The sequence below is a fragment of the Mangifera indica genome, chromosome 16, assembly GCF_011075055.1.
Source record: "Mangifera indica cultivar Alphonso chromosome 16, CATAS_Mindica_2.1, whole genome shotgun sequence".
Classification (NCBI taxonomy): Eukaryota; Viridiplantae; Streptophyta; class Magnoliopsida; order Sapindales; family Anacardiaceae; genus Mangifera; species Mangifera indica.
In genome coordinates this window covers 13,415,005-13,433,587 of record NC_058152.1, presented here as the reverse complement: position 1 = coordinate 13,433,587, position 18,583 = coordinate 13,415,005, and the positions used below count along the sequence as shown (strand labels likewise).

Genomic DNA, 18,583 nt, shown 5'->3' with positions numbered 1-18,583 from the left:
CTATAATCTTGTGATTACAAATTACATTTTTCATGTTGAAGACTCAATATAAAGGTTTGACAAAAATAAACCGATGATCAAACTATTGATAATCCTTGTTTTAGGGCAAACCCATAGGTCTTAGTTAGACTAATTAATCGACTAATTTGATCTGCCTTTCACATCACCGTTTTCTTCACAATTAACATGATGATAAGTTTTTAGTCATTTTAATAAAATTTGAAGATAAGTTTTTAACTTGTTTGAGTGGGGTAAAATATGTCGATACCCTTTGAAAAAGTTATGTCTTGTTCATATAAATGTCAACGTGACTATCGATTTTATAACTTTAGTAGGTATGCGAAGAAAGTTGACAGTTTTCACAATGCAAAGTTACATTAGAATTTGATTTGATCGGATAACCAATTCTTTTGATTGGATCAATATTTGATATGGGTCTTAAACATTGGACTTAAATAAGTATTCATATATTCTCCAAGAATGATAAATTTGACTACTAATTTGCATTTAAATTAGGCCAAAAGGACTATTTATCATCCAAATTTTAGCCTATTTAAAAAAATATATTTATGGTGTTTTAAAAATCTAAACATTTATTTAAGAACTAATTTCTGTTAGAGGTAAAGATAAAATTATAAGCCTAATTTAAAAAATTAACAATTATTCATATAATTTTTCCTTCAATGTAAAAAACTAATAATTCCCCCTTATAATTAAACTTTGAAAAGTTATATTTATTTTCTATATTTTTTCTTCCAATTCTAGCATTGGATGTTGTTCCCATTGTCAACTGATTTTCTCACTATTTTCTTTTCACGCCATTGACATTCCCATAAGGCCAATTTCATCCGACAAAAATGAATTATTGTCTCTAACAAAAGTTAATTTATAGGTAAGTATTTCAGTTTTTAAAATGTTACATATATGTTTTTAAGAATTGACTAAAACTTGGATGGGAAATAGTCCTTTGGCCTTTAAATTATTGATCAAGGTTCTTATAATTCAAGGGAAGTCATAGTTAAATCATATTATTATATGCAACTTTTCCCAACTTGTATTCTTCTAACAAAATAAAATAGAAGTGGTTGAACTTTTGTCTTCATAAGTCCAAATTCCACTTACCCAGATGCATAGCCTTCACAATTTTTAATAATTAATAATAATCTTGAAATTAAACTTGTGTTTAGAATATTGACCTTGAATATTTGAAAAAGTAGTAATATTTTATGGAGGAAATTTTATATAATTATTGTTGTGATTTGAGTAATTTAACAGAATTACAACAATTTTAACCAAAACTTTTGAAATGTATTTCATCTATTTTGCCATGAATCATGGGTAAAAGATAAGAAAAAATGCACTATAAATGAAAAAGATTACAAGGTAGAGAGATTGTTTCCTTCATATGTGCCATTTTCTCCCTTTTATGTGTCTATATCTATGTGCTCACAAATACAACTTTTATATGGAAATCCTAACTCGCTAATGCTTGACACATATTCGCACATTACATGTTTACTATGGATCACATAGTTTTGCACACAGGTCGTATCTATTTACTCATAAGTTGTTCTTATTTTAACTGCAAACCTATGCATTTACACTTAAGTGTGATGAAAAATCAATCTAAAGAGTCATATAATCTATATCAGTCCAACCTCGTAGTCTACTATTGATCTTCTTGAAAATCCACATCTTGTTTTGTATCACTATCATACAACATAAACATTTATCCAATGTTTACCATTTATGTCAACATACATGTTTTGTACTTTATATACGAGATCAATGAATGAATGCATACATAACAAAAAACTTGAATACAAATATATCCCTTTAATGAGGTGTTTGGTTAGAGGTAAGCAAAAATTACTCTGAAAATCTATCTTTTATTACTTACATTACTTTGTTTGATGTATTAGTAATAAAAAAATTTAATAATTTTTTATTATCGATGTTGATGTAACATATAATAAAAGAGATAATTTAATTATCATTTCAATCTTGATATTAAAAAATTATCAAAGTAATCTTGATTTTATTATAATTATATCATTATTTATTTATTTTTAAGATAAAAATAAATATAAAAATATTTTTAAATAATTTATACTTAATAATCTTTTAAATAATATATCTCTAAAATTATATTTTAATTTTAATAATAAAATATTATCAAAATCAAACAAATCCTAAAATATTTAGTAGAACCAACCGTGTGTAAGTCTATTGACTCTATTCACTCTAAATAACATAAATTTTAAATAATTTAAATTTAAATATAGACGTAATAACTATCTTTGTTCAAGTTTTTTCTCATCTAATTATCTACAAAAATCGAAACCCTGACAAGAAAGGCAGGGAGAAAACCTTGACTCAATAGGTGTTTAAGACTAGATCGTGATCTAAAAAATTCAAAAGAAATGTGACGGTGGAGAGTGGAGACCAATAGTTGAATTTGCTGACTTATGTACACTAATTAATTAAAATAATTAAGATTAATTAGCAAATAATAATTTTTAAATTAAATTTGTAGCTTTCTCACTTGGGAAATCATTGCAAATACCATTTTCGTAGGCCCAAGACCACGTTAGTCCGCGTGGCCCCCTTGTTTTCGTGCGGAATCCAAAGTAATGGGTCCTATTTGATCAGCCAATGTCAACCATTCGATCAAGTGGGCCCTTGATGTTTTTGTTTCAAACATGATTTTCTTTTTTAAAAGGATTAATTGACCCACAGGACAGGATGCTAAGAGGAAAAGTAGAATTGATCTTTGTCTTTTATATTAGGCAGGGTTTTGGTCAATCATCTTGTAATTTCGAGCCACAAATAATTAAAGCGATTTGCACAAATTAAAATATCTTAGCAACAATCCACTAAACTGGTAGGAGCTATATAATTTTTTAATATAATAGTAGAGCATATATTTATGATTATGATATTAATTATTTCGAAAGGATGCTTCATTAGAGTAGAAATAAATATTATAAATTATCAGTGTTTTAAGAATTAAATCCAATTGATTAAACCGATCAGTTAAATTATGAATTAGTTTATAATTTGATTCGTTTTCATAATTCAATCTGACCTCTATATATATTGACTTATTTTGATCAAACTTGATAAACCTATTAAATCGAAAAAATTATTTAAAATTAAAAAAATTGGGTTTACATAATACTACATAATTTTTATATTATTAAAACTTAAAAGAGTTATAATTAATAAGACCTTAATTGAATTAATGATAAAATTTATAATTGGTTTTTTCTTTATATATGTAATGAAGTGTCAATTATTTAATTAACATATTTGAAATTATGTTAAAAATATAGAAAATATTTGCTACTATCTAAAAAATACATAATAATTTGATAATAGATTGAATCGATTGGTTGTTCGGTTAAATTAATCCAACCACAAATCACAAATCAGTAAAATAACTGGTTTGATCATCAATCCGATTTTAAAAACATTTCAAATTATAGTGGAAGAATGCTTCAGTTGTAAGGTTCAAGGGCCTTTGTCAACAATCGTCCTTATTTAAAAACATTCCAAATTGTAGTGGAATAAATACAAGATATTAATAAATAGATTTTGTCTACTATCGTCCTTATTTAAAGGTTTTTTTTTTTTTTTTATAATTTTCAATTTTCTGCACTAAGCCCTAATTAATATGCCTAGGTAGGGTTGGATTCGAGCCGAGCCGAGCTCGACTCTAGCCAGCTCGGGCTCAGCTCGGTTTTTTAATGATCGGCTCGAGTTCGGCTCGTTTTTGGCTCGACTCGACTCATTTTTCATATCAAAACGGCACCGTTTTGTGTATATATATGGATCAAAACGACGTCATTTTGTATAAAAAAATTTTTAAAAAATATACCGAATCAGTTCGGGCTCGGCTCGAGCTTGATCGAGCTGAGCTCGAGCTCGAGCTGGCTCGGCTCGAGTCCAGCCCTATGCCTAGGAAACAGGGTGGGGTTTTGTGTTCTAAACTTGAGGTACAAGACCAAATTAATTTCGTCATGGAATCCATATGGAGTTTTTGGAATTTTACATAAAATAATTAAAATATTATGAAATGGGCTCATATGCCAAAGCCTATCTATACATTCCAATAATTGATAAGTTTGTTTAAATGTAAGCTTCAATCAAATTCACAAGGGACAAGTATAAATTTTTATGGGTTTCTTTCTGCCATGGCTACGAAGCAATTGAAGCAAGCTGTTAGTCACTTAAAAACTATGATTTCTGCTTTCACTTCATATCGCATAGACATAGTTTCCCCACATTTGAAACTGTTTTGAAATGCAAAGTAAAAATGTTACAAGATAATTATCTCTCCGAATTACAATAAGCCCACCTCCTCAAGTAGAAATGGCATTGAGGGTCGGGGAATCCATAAATATATATATATACATATATATATATATATATATATATATATATATATATATATATATATATAAAGGTTAATAAATAAGAGGTTTATAGGTATAATGAAATCTTAAATTTAGATTCTTTCTTTAAAAATTTCAATACTTTACAACTTTACGAAAAAGTTTAAAGACCATAAAAGCATTGTTTGGTTAAAATAAGTGGTAATTGCAGCTTTCATGTTACTTCGCAATAAGATGTGATCTACAACTTCTGGAGAAGTTAAATATGGCATTAAATGTCATAAACGCGGAAGTGCTTATGGGAAAAGCACTTTAGAAAAATGAAAAACAGAATGGGGTGAGAGAGGCTCGAACTCTCGACCTCAGGATTACTCTAAGCTATGAGACCTACGCGCTAGCCAACTGCGCCACCACCCCACATGCTACAACCGTGTAAACAATATATATATTTTTATAAATAAATTCATTGAAGGGTGCTTACAATGTCATCCCTGAGATTTCGAGTTGGGAATTTAGTCCAATTCGTTGAAATATGTCAATAAAAAGTCTATATTTAACCCATTTGGTCTTCTTTATATATTAGAAATGAATAATATATGTGTGAAAAACTTGTGAATTATTTTTATATATCAATCATTACTCATATCAAAAATTAAAATTTTTGGGGTGTAAAATTAATTAATATCTTATTTATTATGTATCTCACTTGATTGGACTAAAGTGTTTGTATCCCATAGTCTTGGGGATAAATAATATTTTCGAAACCTCAAGAATTAAAGTGCAGAATAACTTGCCATGGTTAATTATTATCTTGTTTTACCTCATCTACATAATCAAAACAAGAATAAGTTTAAATTTGACTTGAATTTAAATATTTTTATTTGAGATTGGTCTCAAGAATATTAGAGCTAACGATTAGATTGTCAAATAAACTGTTAAAAGGGGTCATGAGTGATGATAAAAGAGATGAATAGGTCGGTGACTTGTTGGATTTGAGTTGATTTGACTTGAATTGCAACTCAAGTTTCAAGCTGAACGCTAAGTCTACTCGACTTTAATCTAACCTTAATTTAAACTCTTTGAAGTGTTTTCAATCAATAAATAGCTGAAGAACGTATGCAAGTATCCATTGATCATAAACTAATGATCCTGTAAAATAATGTATAAATTCCTCAAAAATGATCAAGTTGTCTATGTTTTTACCACAATATTAATGATCATTTCTGGGAAAGCAAGTACTTTTCATCATTATCATCTAAATCATTAGGCTCCTCCCCTCCATGCTCTACGTCAATTCTGCTTGCTTCCATCCCATCCGTTGTTTTCGATTCTGAAACATCAACTTGAGAGTGTTTCTCCATTCCAGGACAACAATCTGCTTCCAATTGTTGCATTTCTGATTCTATTAAGGCATGCATCCTTGCGCGCTCGCGATCTCTTGGGTATGTGGAGTAAAGAAAGGAGTAAATGAAGCAGCAAATTGTCATTGGAATGCCAATTGCTGTGTAGAGTGCCTTGGCAAGTGATGTAGCATTCTGCCTGTCTGTCGCAATCTCAATTGAATCTGAAGCTCCCTTGGGAACTGGTTTGTAGCCATAAACATGTTGAGCTAAAATTCCAACCATAGGAGGAGCAAAGGATGCCAGAATGGACTCGAAAGATCGATCCAACGCGTAGATGCTGGTTCGCGATTTCTCAGGAACTATTTCTGCAAAGATTGGACTGTATGCACTCAAATTAGTCCTGGAACACTAAGAGGAATAACGAAAGGGACTGAGGATACATACTTGTTCGTTGCGGGACCATTCCAGGAGATGCATAATCCCATGATGAAAATCACTAGGCCATGGACGAATGCTGTGGATGGATCATCAGGCAATGCCAGAAGCAAAATGGCTGCTATAGGAATGGCTGAACCAGAACTAATCTGTGATAAAACTATCCGCCCGGAATTTGGGAAGCGTCTTGCGAGAATGTCCCCCAGTTTTCCTCCGAATAGGCCACCAAGGGAGCAAGCAACCACAAATAAAGTCATCAGAAATGCAGTTAACTTGTGGGAGAAGCCTATGAGCTCTAACCACATTGGAGAAAATGAGAATAAGGCTGACCAAGGGAATGATCCTGAAACACCTTGAGCTACAATTATTTGAAAAGATGGGATTTTGATAACCATTTTTGCTTCATTGATCAAGTCCCTCATTTCTGACATAAAAGACTTCTGTGATATCCCATTTTTAGCTCTATTTTGGCCTTCCAGGATGCGCGGATCCTGGGCGAAAAGGCGGACCAGAATTCCAACTATAACACTAATTAGGCCAACCAGATGAAATGCAATTCTCCAACCAGGTATTCCCATAAATGATGTTGAGGCTATCAGTACCGAAAAGAGCCCACCGATGATGGAACCAATGTTTCCGGCCAGCTGCAGCCACCCGAAAGCCATGCCGCGGTTGCTGTCATCAGTTGAATCAGCAACAAGGGACTGAATTGCAGGTGTGACAATAGCAAGTCCTATTCCATTTAACCCTCTTGAAACTGCTACCTAATCAACCAAATGAGAGGACCAAAAATGTAAATCTGCAGCCAGTAAGGCTAATGAGCACAGATTTTGTCCCCATAAATCGAAGACCAAGTCAACTTAACTAAATAATCTAGATCTATCTCTCTGCATACCCACTAAAAAATATTCAAAACCCTTTGAAAAACAGAACTAAATCTTGAAACAAAGTTGAGAGTACAGATTGATAAATTTTACACATACCTGAAGGAAAGTATTTGAAATGGCAACAAGAAAGGTAGCTGCAGCCCATAGAAAAGCTCCAAGAGCAATGACATGAGCTCGGTTATATCTGGTAGCTAAGTAAGCAGCCAAAGGGTAGCAAGAACACTGCACAATTGATCTAAATAAAGTGAGCGAGCCTAAGCCAGTGGGGTCTGTATGCAAAGCGGCGCCGACTTCTTTGTACACCCCCGGTAACAACGACTCGTCGGCCCTCTCCATTATGCCGGCGAGATTCACAAGAATTAACGTTAAAGTCTCCGACTTCATTGTATTTTCTCAGTGAAAACAGAGAAAACAAAGAAAGCCAGAGGAAACTGAGGATCCGATGTTTTTTGAAGCTCTGTATTGACTTGGAAGGTGAAGTCCTGCCATGGAGGAAACAATAGGAAAGAGTCACGTGGTGGGGTGGGATTGGTGGAGGAGTGGAAGTTTAGTTCTGAATAAGGCATTAAAAGGAAAAGGGCAAAAAGAGAAGATTCTGTTTTGTGCTGTGTCTTAAATTTGCTTTTCTTTCAAGAAATGTAATTTATTGGCTTATACATCAATTCAGGGGAAGAAACTCTCTAACCATGGTTAGATTTGACCTTGGGTTAATTTGAGATTAATTCAAATTTAGAATAACTCTCTTAATATTGATTTGAAATTGATAAACTGATACTCAAACTTAATTTAGAAATAATTTAACATTAAATTCAGTTCAAATTAACTTAAGGCCAAAAGACTATTGCCCACCTAAGTTTTAATATAAAGACAAAAACATATTTATAAGATTTTAAAAACCTAAATATTCACTCATGTATTAGTTACTATTAAAATTTTCTATTAGAAAAAGGGTAAAATCGTTATTTTGTCATTAAACCTTAAAATTCTAAAAATTTATATAATTTTTCCTCTTTAATTTGAAAAACTAATAATTTTCTCTTAAGATTAAGTTTTGAAAAATTTGCTTTTTCTCAGCTTTAAGGTTTCATATTTTTTTCATTTACAACCACCTCCACAAACTTACTTTATTCCCCCTCCCCCCCCTCAAAAAAAAATCAATTTATATCATCTCTGATAGCTCAATGGGTGACGTTGAAACCCTAGAGTATCGATGAAAAGATGACATCGACCTTTTATCGTTCAAAAAGGTCGAAAGAGGACGAGTTGAAGCTTTATTATCTAGTTGTTGTCTTTTCATCGTTGTTGTTTTGTTGCTATTCAAACTTTGTCCAGCTATTGCTATTGAGTCACCGGAGATGATATAGATTGAAAGTTGGGGGGGGGGGGGGGGTGGTGAAAAAAGTTTTAAAAAGCTTGTGGGGGTGGCTACAAAAAAAGTTTGAAAAGTATGAAACTCTATAATTAGAGAAAAAAAGTATTTTTTTTCAAAACTTAATCCTAAAAAAAATTATTAGTTTTTTAAACAAAAATAAGAAAATGATATAAATTTTTCAGATTTTAAGATTTAGTGATAAAATAACGATATTATCTTAATCTTTAATAAACCATTTAAATAATAATTAATTTATAAATAAATATTTAAATTTTTTAAACTATATGTGTGTGTGTGTGTGTATATATATATATATATATATATATATATATATATATATATATATATATTAAAATTTGTTGTGAACACAAATCCAATTCTTACCTCATGCTTGGATTTGTTTCATTTTTAATTTCATTTTTTTTTTAAATTATGTGTACCAGTTGTGTATATTTTTATACATATTCTGCATACTCAAGATAAGATTCTCTTTCTTCATTCATAATTTATTATACAGTTTAGAAATATAATCTTGTTTTGGATCTTCCTATGCTATCAAATTACAAACAAATCCAAGTTGGAAATAATATTCAAAAGAATTCCCTTTGTTTAGAAACAATAGACATTGGAGATTGAACTCCACAAACTAATTATTAATATGGCAGTATGAATTTCACCAAGTCATAACCAGTACACCTTTCCAGTTCTTTTAATTTAAAAAAAAAATAGTTAAAATGGGTTGACTTTTGAACCAACCCGATTAAGATCTGACCTTATATATAGAGCCAAGATTTAGATCTTAAAAAGTAGATGGGTTGGCCCAAAGGCTCGACCCGTGGATATGTCAAAGTCAATATATGCATATCCACAATAGAAACATGGTCAATAATTTCTGTTAGTGATGAAATTAATAGTAACAAAAAGTAGATTAAACACCATCGAATTTAGTAGAAAAAGATAAAGAGACACAAAAAGATTATTTATGTGATTCAACGGAAAAATCAATAGTGTAGAAATACATTGAGTCTATAAAATTAAAACTCATATTACAAGTGCAACTATTATAGAGTATTAAGTTAGATGCATTGCCACTTGGTATTCAGATCTTGCATGCATTGTCACTTAGTACCAAATCCCACTCATTTGGTTATATCACTATTTGATGACTTTATAAGTATGAAGATTGAAACTTATATTACATAAAAGTAATTGGTTTGTGTTAAGTTCATTTTACCATACTTATATATCACTCATTTATATTGTTTTTTATTTGATGTGAGACTTCTAGTCTCCTACAAGGAGTATACGTCGATGGAAATGATACTAGCTTAGTGTTTTAAACAAAATAGCAATGTTACAATATTAATAGGATGTTGAAAGTGTCTCTCAGCCTTTCCACCATCTTGAATTCATACAAGGGGTAGTTTAAGGTTGCATTTATAATTAAATAAATAAAGTGATAAGGAAAATGATTGCAATTAGATTGCAATTGATATGAAGTGGAAAAGAGAACTCAAAGTTATATAAATCGTAAACTAGAAGCGTATACTTTTTGATGTGAAATCCAAGCCTTAGACCTTACACTTGAAATCCCAACAAAATTATATCATATTTTGGAAAGGGGAACTTCCTCTATGGCTATAAATTGGTAACCTAAGGACAAAATGATACGGCACGACAAAGTTAATCAGAAACTCAATTACAAAAATATTTGAATGGACTCGTTCTCTGCAAAAAGGCAAAAATTTATGTAATAAAGTTATCGGTAGAAACCATCCAAAATCTGGAAAACAAATCTGCACAACTGATACTTGGGTACAAATTGTATGATTAGGTAAATTCATGGCTAGATGAAAAATACAACAAACAAGCAACCTCCTCGTATGCCTGGTATGTATATACAGCTTGGGTCCAACTAAACCAGAAATGAAGTTAAACAATATCATGTTGCGAAATCTTCCCATCGGTTATGTAGGTTCATTCAGATAGTCCAGCTATGCTAGATATGATTGGAAAGAAGTGAATTCTCATCATTGTCATCAAAATCAGTGCTCTCCTTTCCTTCAAGCTTGATGTTGGTTCTTCTTTGTTTCTTTTTATTAATCATTTGCGATTCTGAAACATGAGTTGATTGAGAATCATAATCAGTTTCCAAGTGTGGCATTTCTGATTCTATTAAGGCATCCATCCTTGCGCGATCTCGGTCTCCAGGGTATGTGCAATAAAGAAAGGAGTAGATGAAGCAACAAATTGTCATTGGAATGCCAACTGCTGTATAGAGTGCCTTGGCAAGAGATTTAGCATTCTCCCTGTCTGTTTCAATCTCTTCTGAATCTGAAGCTCCCTCAGGAATTGGTTTATAACCATAAACATGCTGAGCCAAAATCCCAACCACAAAAGGAGCAAAATTTGATAGTATGTCCTCAAATGTTGAATCCAACGCAAAGATAGTTGTTCGCGATCTCTCAGGAACTATCTCTGCAAATATTGGACTGTTCGCACCATTAGGATTTTATCGAATTCTACTTACACAACACTGTAATTTTCAGTCATATGACATCAGGAACAACAAAGTGCTTTGAAAAAAGGAATTAGCAAAACTGGTAGAGTATTGAAATTTCTAGGGTGAAGTCTTGAGTTTGAGAATTCATTACTTATCAGAAAAAAAAAACAACAAAGTGCTTCGAGGATACATACTTGTTTGTTGCAGGAGCATTCCAGGATATGAAAAATCCCATGATGAAGAAGACCAGACCATGCACGAATGCTGAGGATGGATCATCTGGCAAAGCCAAAAGTAAAATTGCTGCTATGGGAATGGCTGAGCCAGAACTAATCTGTGACAGAACTATCCTCCCAGAATTCGGAAATCGTTTGGCAAAAATATCACCCATCTTTCCTCCAAACAGACCCCCAAGAGAACAACCAATTACAAATAAAGTCGTGATGAATGCAGTTAGTTTGTGGGAGAAACCAATGAGCTCTAACCACATTGCAGCAAATGATAAAGCTGAGCCTGGAATTGTTCCAGATATACCTTGAGCCACAATGATTTGGAAAGATGGGATTTTAATAACCATCTTTGCCTCTTTGGTTAGGTTCTTCATATCTGATGCGAAAGACTTATGTCCTTTTCGATCTTTGGCATTGCTATCGGCTTCAAATTCGCGAGGATCATTAGCGAACACATGAACCAGAATACCAACTAGCACACTTACTAGAGCAACCACATGGAATGCAATTCTCCAACCGGGTATACCCATGAATGATGTTGAAGCTATTAGTACTGAAAACATTCCACCAATGATGGAGCCAATGTATCCAGTTAGTTGCAGCCATCCAAAAGCAATGCCGCGATTGCTCTCATCCGTTGAATCGGCAACAAGGGAACGAATGGCAGGTATGACAATGGCAAGTCCAATTCCATTTAAGCCTCTTGACACTGCCACCTAGTTAATCAAATGAGAGGACTAAATATTAACCTATGCAAAACTTCAAATGCAACAAACAGTAAGACTACAAAACACTTTCTTCTAATGAACAGGAAGATCATGCATTCAAACTCCCAATCGCTTACAATCATTTGGGCGGCTTTGCTACCTTACTGAAGACAAAATATTGCCTTAAATTTTCACAGAAGTTCTATAGAAACTACAATAAAATTAGTTCCTAATTTCATGGCTTCAGCAATGCATTTGAATATTCATCCAGAAAACGAAAAATCTCAAGTTCCAATGTGAAGTTATCATACAGGAAGTAATGAAATTATGAATAAAATTTTCATTAAAACAACAATCTTCCATGCCCATTTCAGCACCCATATTCCAAACGAGCTGGTTCAACTAGTTGACACTCCCAAGGATGCAAAGTAAAGAAAAAAAAAACCCATTTTAGCAACTATAAAAACAACCCAAAAACACAAACTACAAATTTTGAAATTTGAAACAAAAAGTTTAATAGACAGGTGAATTACACAACCTGAAAGAAAGTATTTGAAATGGCAACTAGAAAGGTAGCTGCAGCCCAGAGGAAAGCCCCAAGAGAAAGAACATGTGCTCGGTTATGTCTTGAAGCTAAGAAAGCAGCCAAAGGGTAACAAAGAGACTGCACAATCGATCGAAATAGAGTGAGTGAGCCCAAGCCACTGGGATCTATATGTAAAGCGGCACCAACTTCTTTGTACACTCCCGGCAACAATGACTCATCGGCTCTCTCCATTATGGCAGCGAGATTCACTAGAATCAACGTTAAAGTCTCTGACTTCATTTTTCTGCTCTGTTTTCTGAAGGGAGATTCCTCTGTTTAATGTACGATGAACAAAAAAACACAGGATCTGAAAAACGGAGGAAATGTTGGAAGTTTGACTTGTCATTAAGACACAGTAGAAGAAAAAAATTGGCTGGCTTAGAGTTATGCCGAGCGAAGTGCCGGAGACTCAAAGAATGGCCAACTCTGGCTCAATTTTGTTTGAGTTGGTTGGAGATATCGCCATAACTTACCTATAAAATAAATAGTATTATTGATGATATAAATAATATTATTAAAGAGAATTTAAATAGTAAATTTGTAGCTTAAATTCAAATCTAAAAGAGATAATTTGAGATTAATAAATAATTCAAACTCAATTAAAAAATAATTTAATTTTAAATTCTATCTTAGTTGGCTTGAACTCAAATATTCAAATTAATTTAAACTTGATCAGTTTATGAAAAAAAAATTCAATCTTTAGGTTCAAAGTTGATTCAATTGATTTGAACTTGAACTTAATTTATTTTATTCAAACTTAAATTTAAGATTGAACAACTCAAATTGAATCTAATCCTTGATGTTGCACATCCAGATCCAAAAATTTATAATAGAAATGGATGCCCAATAAAAAATAGATTTGAATTGATTAAAATAATGTAAATAACATTCTTTTAGGTCGATTTTGACTCAATAGTCAAAACAAACTATCTTCAAGTTAAGTTAAACTCAAATTGATTTGAAGAGAGATCATCAAGCTCGACCATAGTTAGACTCTTTAAAGTTGAGTCGCATTTGAGAAAGCCTAAACTCAAAATGGGCTTGGCTCTACTCAAATCTACCATAATTGAGGGAAGCTGGTAGCTAATTACTCATACCCTATGGGGTTTTTCCAGTAGTTATTGAAACCTTAGGTTGGTCAATGATATAAGTTAATTATTATTCATGTCAGTGACTTGTGGCTTAGTATTCCCTCCCAATTACAATTAGGAAGAAATTGTTTAAAGAGAAAAAAGAGTTTGTAAATAAAGCTTAGAACAAATATATATTTACAATATTAAATAAATTAAATTAGTTTGGACAAATTGATTTTAATTAATACTAATAACGAATACAAACATGAATATAAATACTAATATATTATTATATAAACAGATATTATTATAATACAAACTTCTTTTCACAGTTATTTATAGTTTATCGATTAAAACATTGTCTTCAAACGCTTGATTCAAATTTAACTTTCAATAAACACTTATTTTTAGTTCATCTTATACAATTTTATACATAAAAGAGTTATAGTATTTTCAGTTTTGTGCGTATAATCTAGACATACAATAATATTTTATTGAGTTTACTTACAAATTCGATTGTGAACGGATGATGCGCGAAATTACAAAAAGGATAGCATAAGTTTTTCTTGCCTTTTATTTGTTATTAATTTTTTCCCATTGCTCGAGTATCTCTTTGTTTCCTCTTCTATACTTAGGAAAATACATGAAATAATTATGAATAATAACATGATAATGGTTTTCAAAACATTAAAAAAAAAATAAATGTACTTTCTTTGGTTTGTTTTTGAATACTAGAAATATGGTTTTGTAATTATAAAAAATGTATTCATTATAATGGTCATGGTCTACATAGTCATCATTGTCTTGTATGAGATTTTTAAAATGTCAACGTTTTTAGCTTTTTAAGTTCAAAATTATTCATTACTAATCACTAGTTGTTGAGTTGTTACTTAGGATAATTTTCATTGGTTAATCTCGAACATGACTGTAGTCGCATAACTGAAACAACCATAATTGAAATTAGAATAAGTGTTCTTTTGTTGGAACGAGCATTCCATGTCCAAGATTTTGAGCAGAACATTGAACAACCAAAACACATTTTTATTCCATTTGAAACAACCAAAAATTGAAGCTTTGGAACATGCATTTCAATTTCTTTAATGCTTTAACAAGCACAAAGATAGGCATTTTGGAATGGATTGGAGGAATGAGCTTGACTTTATTTCGTATAGAAAAGGAGTTCCATGAATTATGTTAAAATTTATAAATCCAATTATATTTAATTCATTAAACAATTATTTAAAACTTTATTTGAATTTAAATAAAACATTATAAGACAAAAAGGTTGTTCAATAAAACATATGAATTATAAATAAAATAATATTTACTCGTAATTGTTTATCAAATTAATACTTTCAAGTACTAATATTTGCTAGGGGCATAAAGAGAAAATTTCATTAGCACCCCATGAAGTTGATTTCCATCTCAAACACATCCTCATTCCGTTTTCCTGTATCACGTGCTTATCAATCCGAGTTTTTCGCACCGCCCGCATCCAGAAATTAAAAAACGCGGGTCAGGCTCCGAATTAGATTTCATTCCCGCGCGCCTGCGCAAATACTCAAACACTTCGCCACACAAATCCAGGTTTCAGATTCTTCAGCCACTCGGAGTTTCTCTCTTCAAAGGTCAGTTTCTTCAAAATCCATCAAGCTTCAAGTCGTTTTCAAGATTTTGGGGTTTCATTTTGCTTTTCGTTTCTTGTATCTGTGGGTTTGATCTTCGATTCTTTGTTTTTCTGGCATTTTGTTATTTTTAATTTATGAGCTGAATTTTTGTTGTTTGAGTTCATTTGTAGTGGAATTGATTTGAATTTTGACGATGAATGGAGATGATTTCACTGACGGATTGCGTACGACTCGACCCGCTTTGGGTGATGTGACAAATCGACCTCTTAAAAGAGGGGTTTCGTTGATTTCAGGCGATTTGGGGCCCCGTTCTGGTGATGGTGAAAATGGGAATTCGGTTTTTGAGAAGAAGGTTTGTTCACAAGTTGAAAATTTCGTAAACGGGATGGGAAAGAACAAGAAATCTGGAGTTGATAATTATGAAAAGGGAGTGCCTCTGTGTGAGAATGCTGTCTTTATTGTCTCTAATGAACCTGATAACATGGACAAGTCGCGCTCTTTGGGCGTTACAATTGCTCACAATGGGGTAGAATTTGGAGATGCAACAAGGGATTGTTGTGTGTCTAGTGTTTTGATGCCCACATGCTCGAAGAAAGGTTGTGAGGAAGGAGTCAGAGCACAAGTTGGTCGTGTTTATGATGATCAGGATGTTGTTGGCAAATTGGGTTCAAGCAAATGTAGGTCGAATTTGCCTATGTCACAGGGCTTGAAATCATTTGAATTGGAAAGATGTGCCGGGCTTAAGGATGATGGTTGTCTGAATTTGAATGGGGGTGCTGATATGCTCAAAGATTGCTCTTGCTCCTTTTGCTTAAAAGGTAATTGTATGTTTATGGTTTTCAGATATGTTTGCATTTTCTTTTCCAGTCTCAGATTTGTAAGAGTTTATTTGTTGTACATTAGATTTGATGGTATGAATGCAATTGTTTTTACTTTGATGATCAGCTGCTTATATTTGGTCGGATCTGCATTATCAGGACTTCAAGGGTCGCATAGCTGGTAAATTCATCCATAATACATAAGAAGTGCCACCTTAGCTAGCATTTTTACTAAATTCTCTATCATCAAGGAGTAGTTTGTTATCTTATGTTACTGCTCTATCTTTATAATGTTAGCATTAAAGAAGAGTCAGAAAGAGGCGAGCTGCTTGGTTCAAAAGTGTGTCAGGGGAAAGGAAATTGACATTCCTTCCCAAGGAGGCACAGGAAAATCATCAGAACTAGAATCTGATCTCATGAGTCAGTGGAGGTCACTCTTCGCTCACATGGAGGATATATTTGGTCATGAAAGCAGTAAGCTTGTGAGTGTAGCTTCTGTTACTGTTACCTAGTTTCTTTTTTTTTAAAACTAGGATTTGTATACTTCAAAATTACATTTTCTATTGGGAATATCATGTGCTTCTCATTTTATACGTGAATCATCTAAACAACTCAAATTATCATAAGAAGTCCTGATTCTTATTGTTATGGATATAAGAATTCTTTGAAAATCAAAACTGATTTTTGAGAACGCTTGATCCTTCACTTGCGGATCTTGGTACCTATTAGTTATTGCTCTAAGCAATTATCCGTTTTCATCTTCATAGTTGCTAATTGTCAAACCTGACGGTAACCTATTCTTGATATATCATGGATTTTCATTTTTAGTCTCCAAAACAATTGATACTCATAAATCTGCTCTGCAGCAAGCAAGTTTTGTTACACTAAAAGATTTGAGAGAGAATTGCAAGATGGATCTAGAGAGGACCCATGGGATGCCTTCAGATAAAAACTAATGCATGCACTTTTGGTACTTCTGCTGAGTGTAAGATCTTCTTTGAAATTTTAGTTGCACACTGTGTATGCATAAGCGCTCCTATTTAAGTATGCAGTTCTTTAGATGATTCCCAGAAAGTTGTGAATGCTCATTTGACGCTGTAAAATGTATTTTCACTATTGTAATATTTGTCGCTTTCATTTCTGTCCGTGTGAACAAATTTTCCCCTTGTTGAATCTGCTTTTCATATGCTGTTTCTGTGACCCCTATGCCTGTTATGCTTCCTTCACAACACATTTTATATACATCAATGAGCTCTAGGAGGGTTATACCATCCAAGCCACAAGCAATAGGAATTTGGATTTTTAATTTCATGCTTTATAGTTTACACCTCATTGAAGAATTGATTAAGCAATTAGTTTTTTTTTTTTTTTTTTGAGGTAGTTTCTGCTCCTTGCTTTGGATTGTTGTGCACAAATGGGCCTTGTAAAGGAGGCACAAAAAGATTTCTAATCCATGTATGGTTCATTTTGGGCCCATTTACCTGTTTTAAGTTTTCATTTTTTTTTATATTTCAATTATAATCTTCAATTTACCTACATATATTGGAGCTAAATATAAATTTCTGAGTGATTAACCTTAATTTATCAACCACTTGTCTTAGTACTACCAATAATTAAAAAAAAAAAATGTAGTGACATTTTAAAGTTAGATGCCAAGTTGGTTTTTGTTGTGGAACCCAAATAGTGCTTCTTCCATTGGAGATTTTAAACAAGATTATCTTTGTTGATAGAAACATTAATTGGTTTGTAGTTGCTTCACCCTTTTTGCTTTCTGTAAGCATGAGGATTATCATCAGATGATCTTAGCCATTATCATTGACACTTGAAGAGTTGACAAATTGCTAAAAGTCAACTACTTTCTATATTTTAATTTATCTTGTTAAGTTGAAATTTTGCATTAGTGGGCATGAAATAGGAATCATGTAGGTAAAGCTTTTTCATTATTTGACGAAACTTGAAAGCCCACTTCATCTAGGAAATAGGTCAACTCTTTTCCCATCATGGAGGAATCTTGAGAATGAACTGAGGAGCCAATAAATGACAACCCAATAAGCAAAATCATTAATTTGTTAATTCAATTATAAGCTCGTGACATCATTGGTTAGTAATGGTCATCAAAATTTTAGGTCAAATGAAAACTTAATTCATCGTGTTTGAATTCTTCAAACATTATTTTTAATGTATTTTCAATGTTAATCTCTCTTAATAGTCTTGTTTCTTAGCTTAAGTTACATTTATCATAAAAATAATATTATATATACAAATAAATAGTATAAATCTATTTATACAATCTGATGTGATAATATTTAATTAAGTGATTTTAAATTGAAAGAGAAAATAAACAATTATATTTCTCAATTATATAATAATATGTCAACATTTTATTTGTGCTTATACTTATTGTTAGCACTTTAAGTTTTATTGATCCAAATAAAACTTTTCTTTTTTCAAATCCATTGTTTGTCACTTATAGTTTTAAATGTTGATCTCTTGTCAAGTCTAGTTTTATATTATTCACGTTGTTGATTTCCGACAACCAACGGATTTAGTTTTGAAAGCAAATGTGATTTGTTGATATTTTTGCCTTGCATTTAATTAATATTT

At 32.2% G+C, this 18,583-nt stretch overlaps 3 protein-coding genes and 1 non-coding gene across 6 annotated transcripts; 1 reads left to right on the top strand and 3 right to left on the bottom strand.

Moving 5' to 3' along the window:
• Window positions 1–4,730: 4,730 nt before the first annotated feature.
• TRNAM-CAU lies at window positions 4,731–4,814 on the bottom strand. Its single transcript is given in 2 exon segments — window positions 4,731–4,766; window positions 4,777–4,814. It is a non-coding gene; the product is annotated as a tRNA-Met (tRNA).
• Window positions 4,815–5,482: 668 nt separating this feature from the next.
• On the bottom strand, window positions 5,483–7,680 carry LOC123199506 (protein spinster-like). Of its 2 annotated transcripts, none has more exons than XM_044614543.1 (3): window positions 7,159–7,680; window positions 6,185–6,939; window positions 5,483–6,119 (listed from the first exon to the last, which is right to left on the bottom strand). In XM_044614543.1, the coding sequence occupies exons 1-3, from the start codon at window positions 7,444–7,446 to the stop codon at window positions 5,615–5,617; spliced, it is 1,548 nt and encodes a 515-aa protein (XP_044470478.1). In that variant the 5' UTR covers window positions 7,447–7,680; the 3' UTR covers window positions 5,483–5,614. The 2 variants fall into 2 exon arrangements, with proteins under 2 accessions (XP_044470478.1, XP_044470479.1); XM_044614544.1 differs by having other exon boundaries at window positions 6,185–6,974; window positions 7,159–7,295.
• Window positions 7,681–10,163: 2,483 nt separating this feature from the next.
• LOC123199505 lies at window positions 10,164–12,895 on the bottom strand. Of its 2 annotated transcripts, none has more exons than XM_044614540.1 (3): window positions 12,413–12,895; window positions 11,132–11,883; window positions 10,164–10,926 (listed from the first exon to the last, which is right to left on the bottom strand). In XM_044614540.1, exons 1-3 carry the CDS (start codon window positions 12,698–12,700, stop codon window positions 10,434–10,436), a joined length of 1,533 nt encoding a protein of 510 aa, XP_044470475.1. In that variant the 5' UTR covers window positions 12,701–12,895; the 3' UTR covers window positions 10,164–10,433. The 2 variants fall into 2 exon arrangements, with proteins under 2 accessions (XP_044470475.1, XP_044470477.1); XM_044614542.1 differs by having other exon boundaries at window positions 10,757–10,912.
• Window positions 12,896–15,021: 2,126 nt separating this feature from the next.
• LOC123199504 lies at window positions 15,022–17,165 on the top strand. The gene is made up of 5 exons (XM_044614539.1): window positions 15,022–15,161; window positions 15,332–15,979; window positions 16,107–16,160; window positions 16,277–16,461; window positions 16,846–17,165. Exons 2-5 carry the CDS (start codon window positions 15,355–15,357, stop codon window positions 16,933–16,935), a joined length of 954 nt encoding a protein of 317 aa, XP_044470474.1. The 5' UTR covers window positions 15,022–15,161; window positions 15,332–15,354; the 3' UTR covers window positions 16,936–17,165.
• Window positions 17,166–18,583: the final 1,418 nt, after the last annotated feature.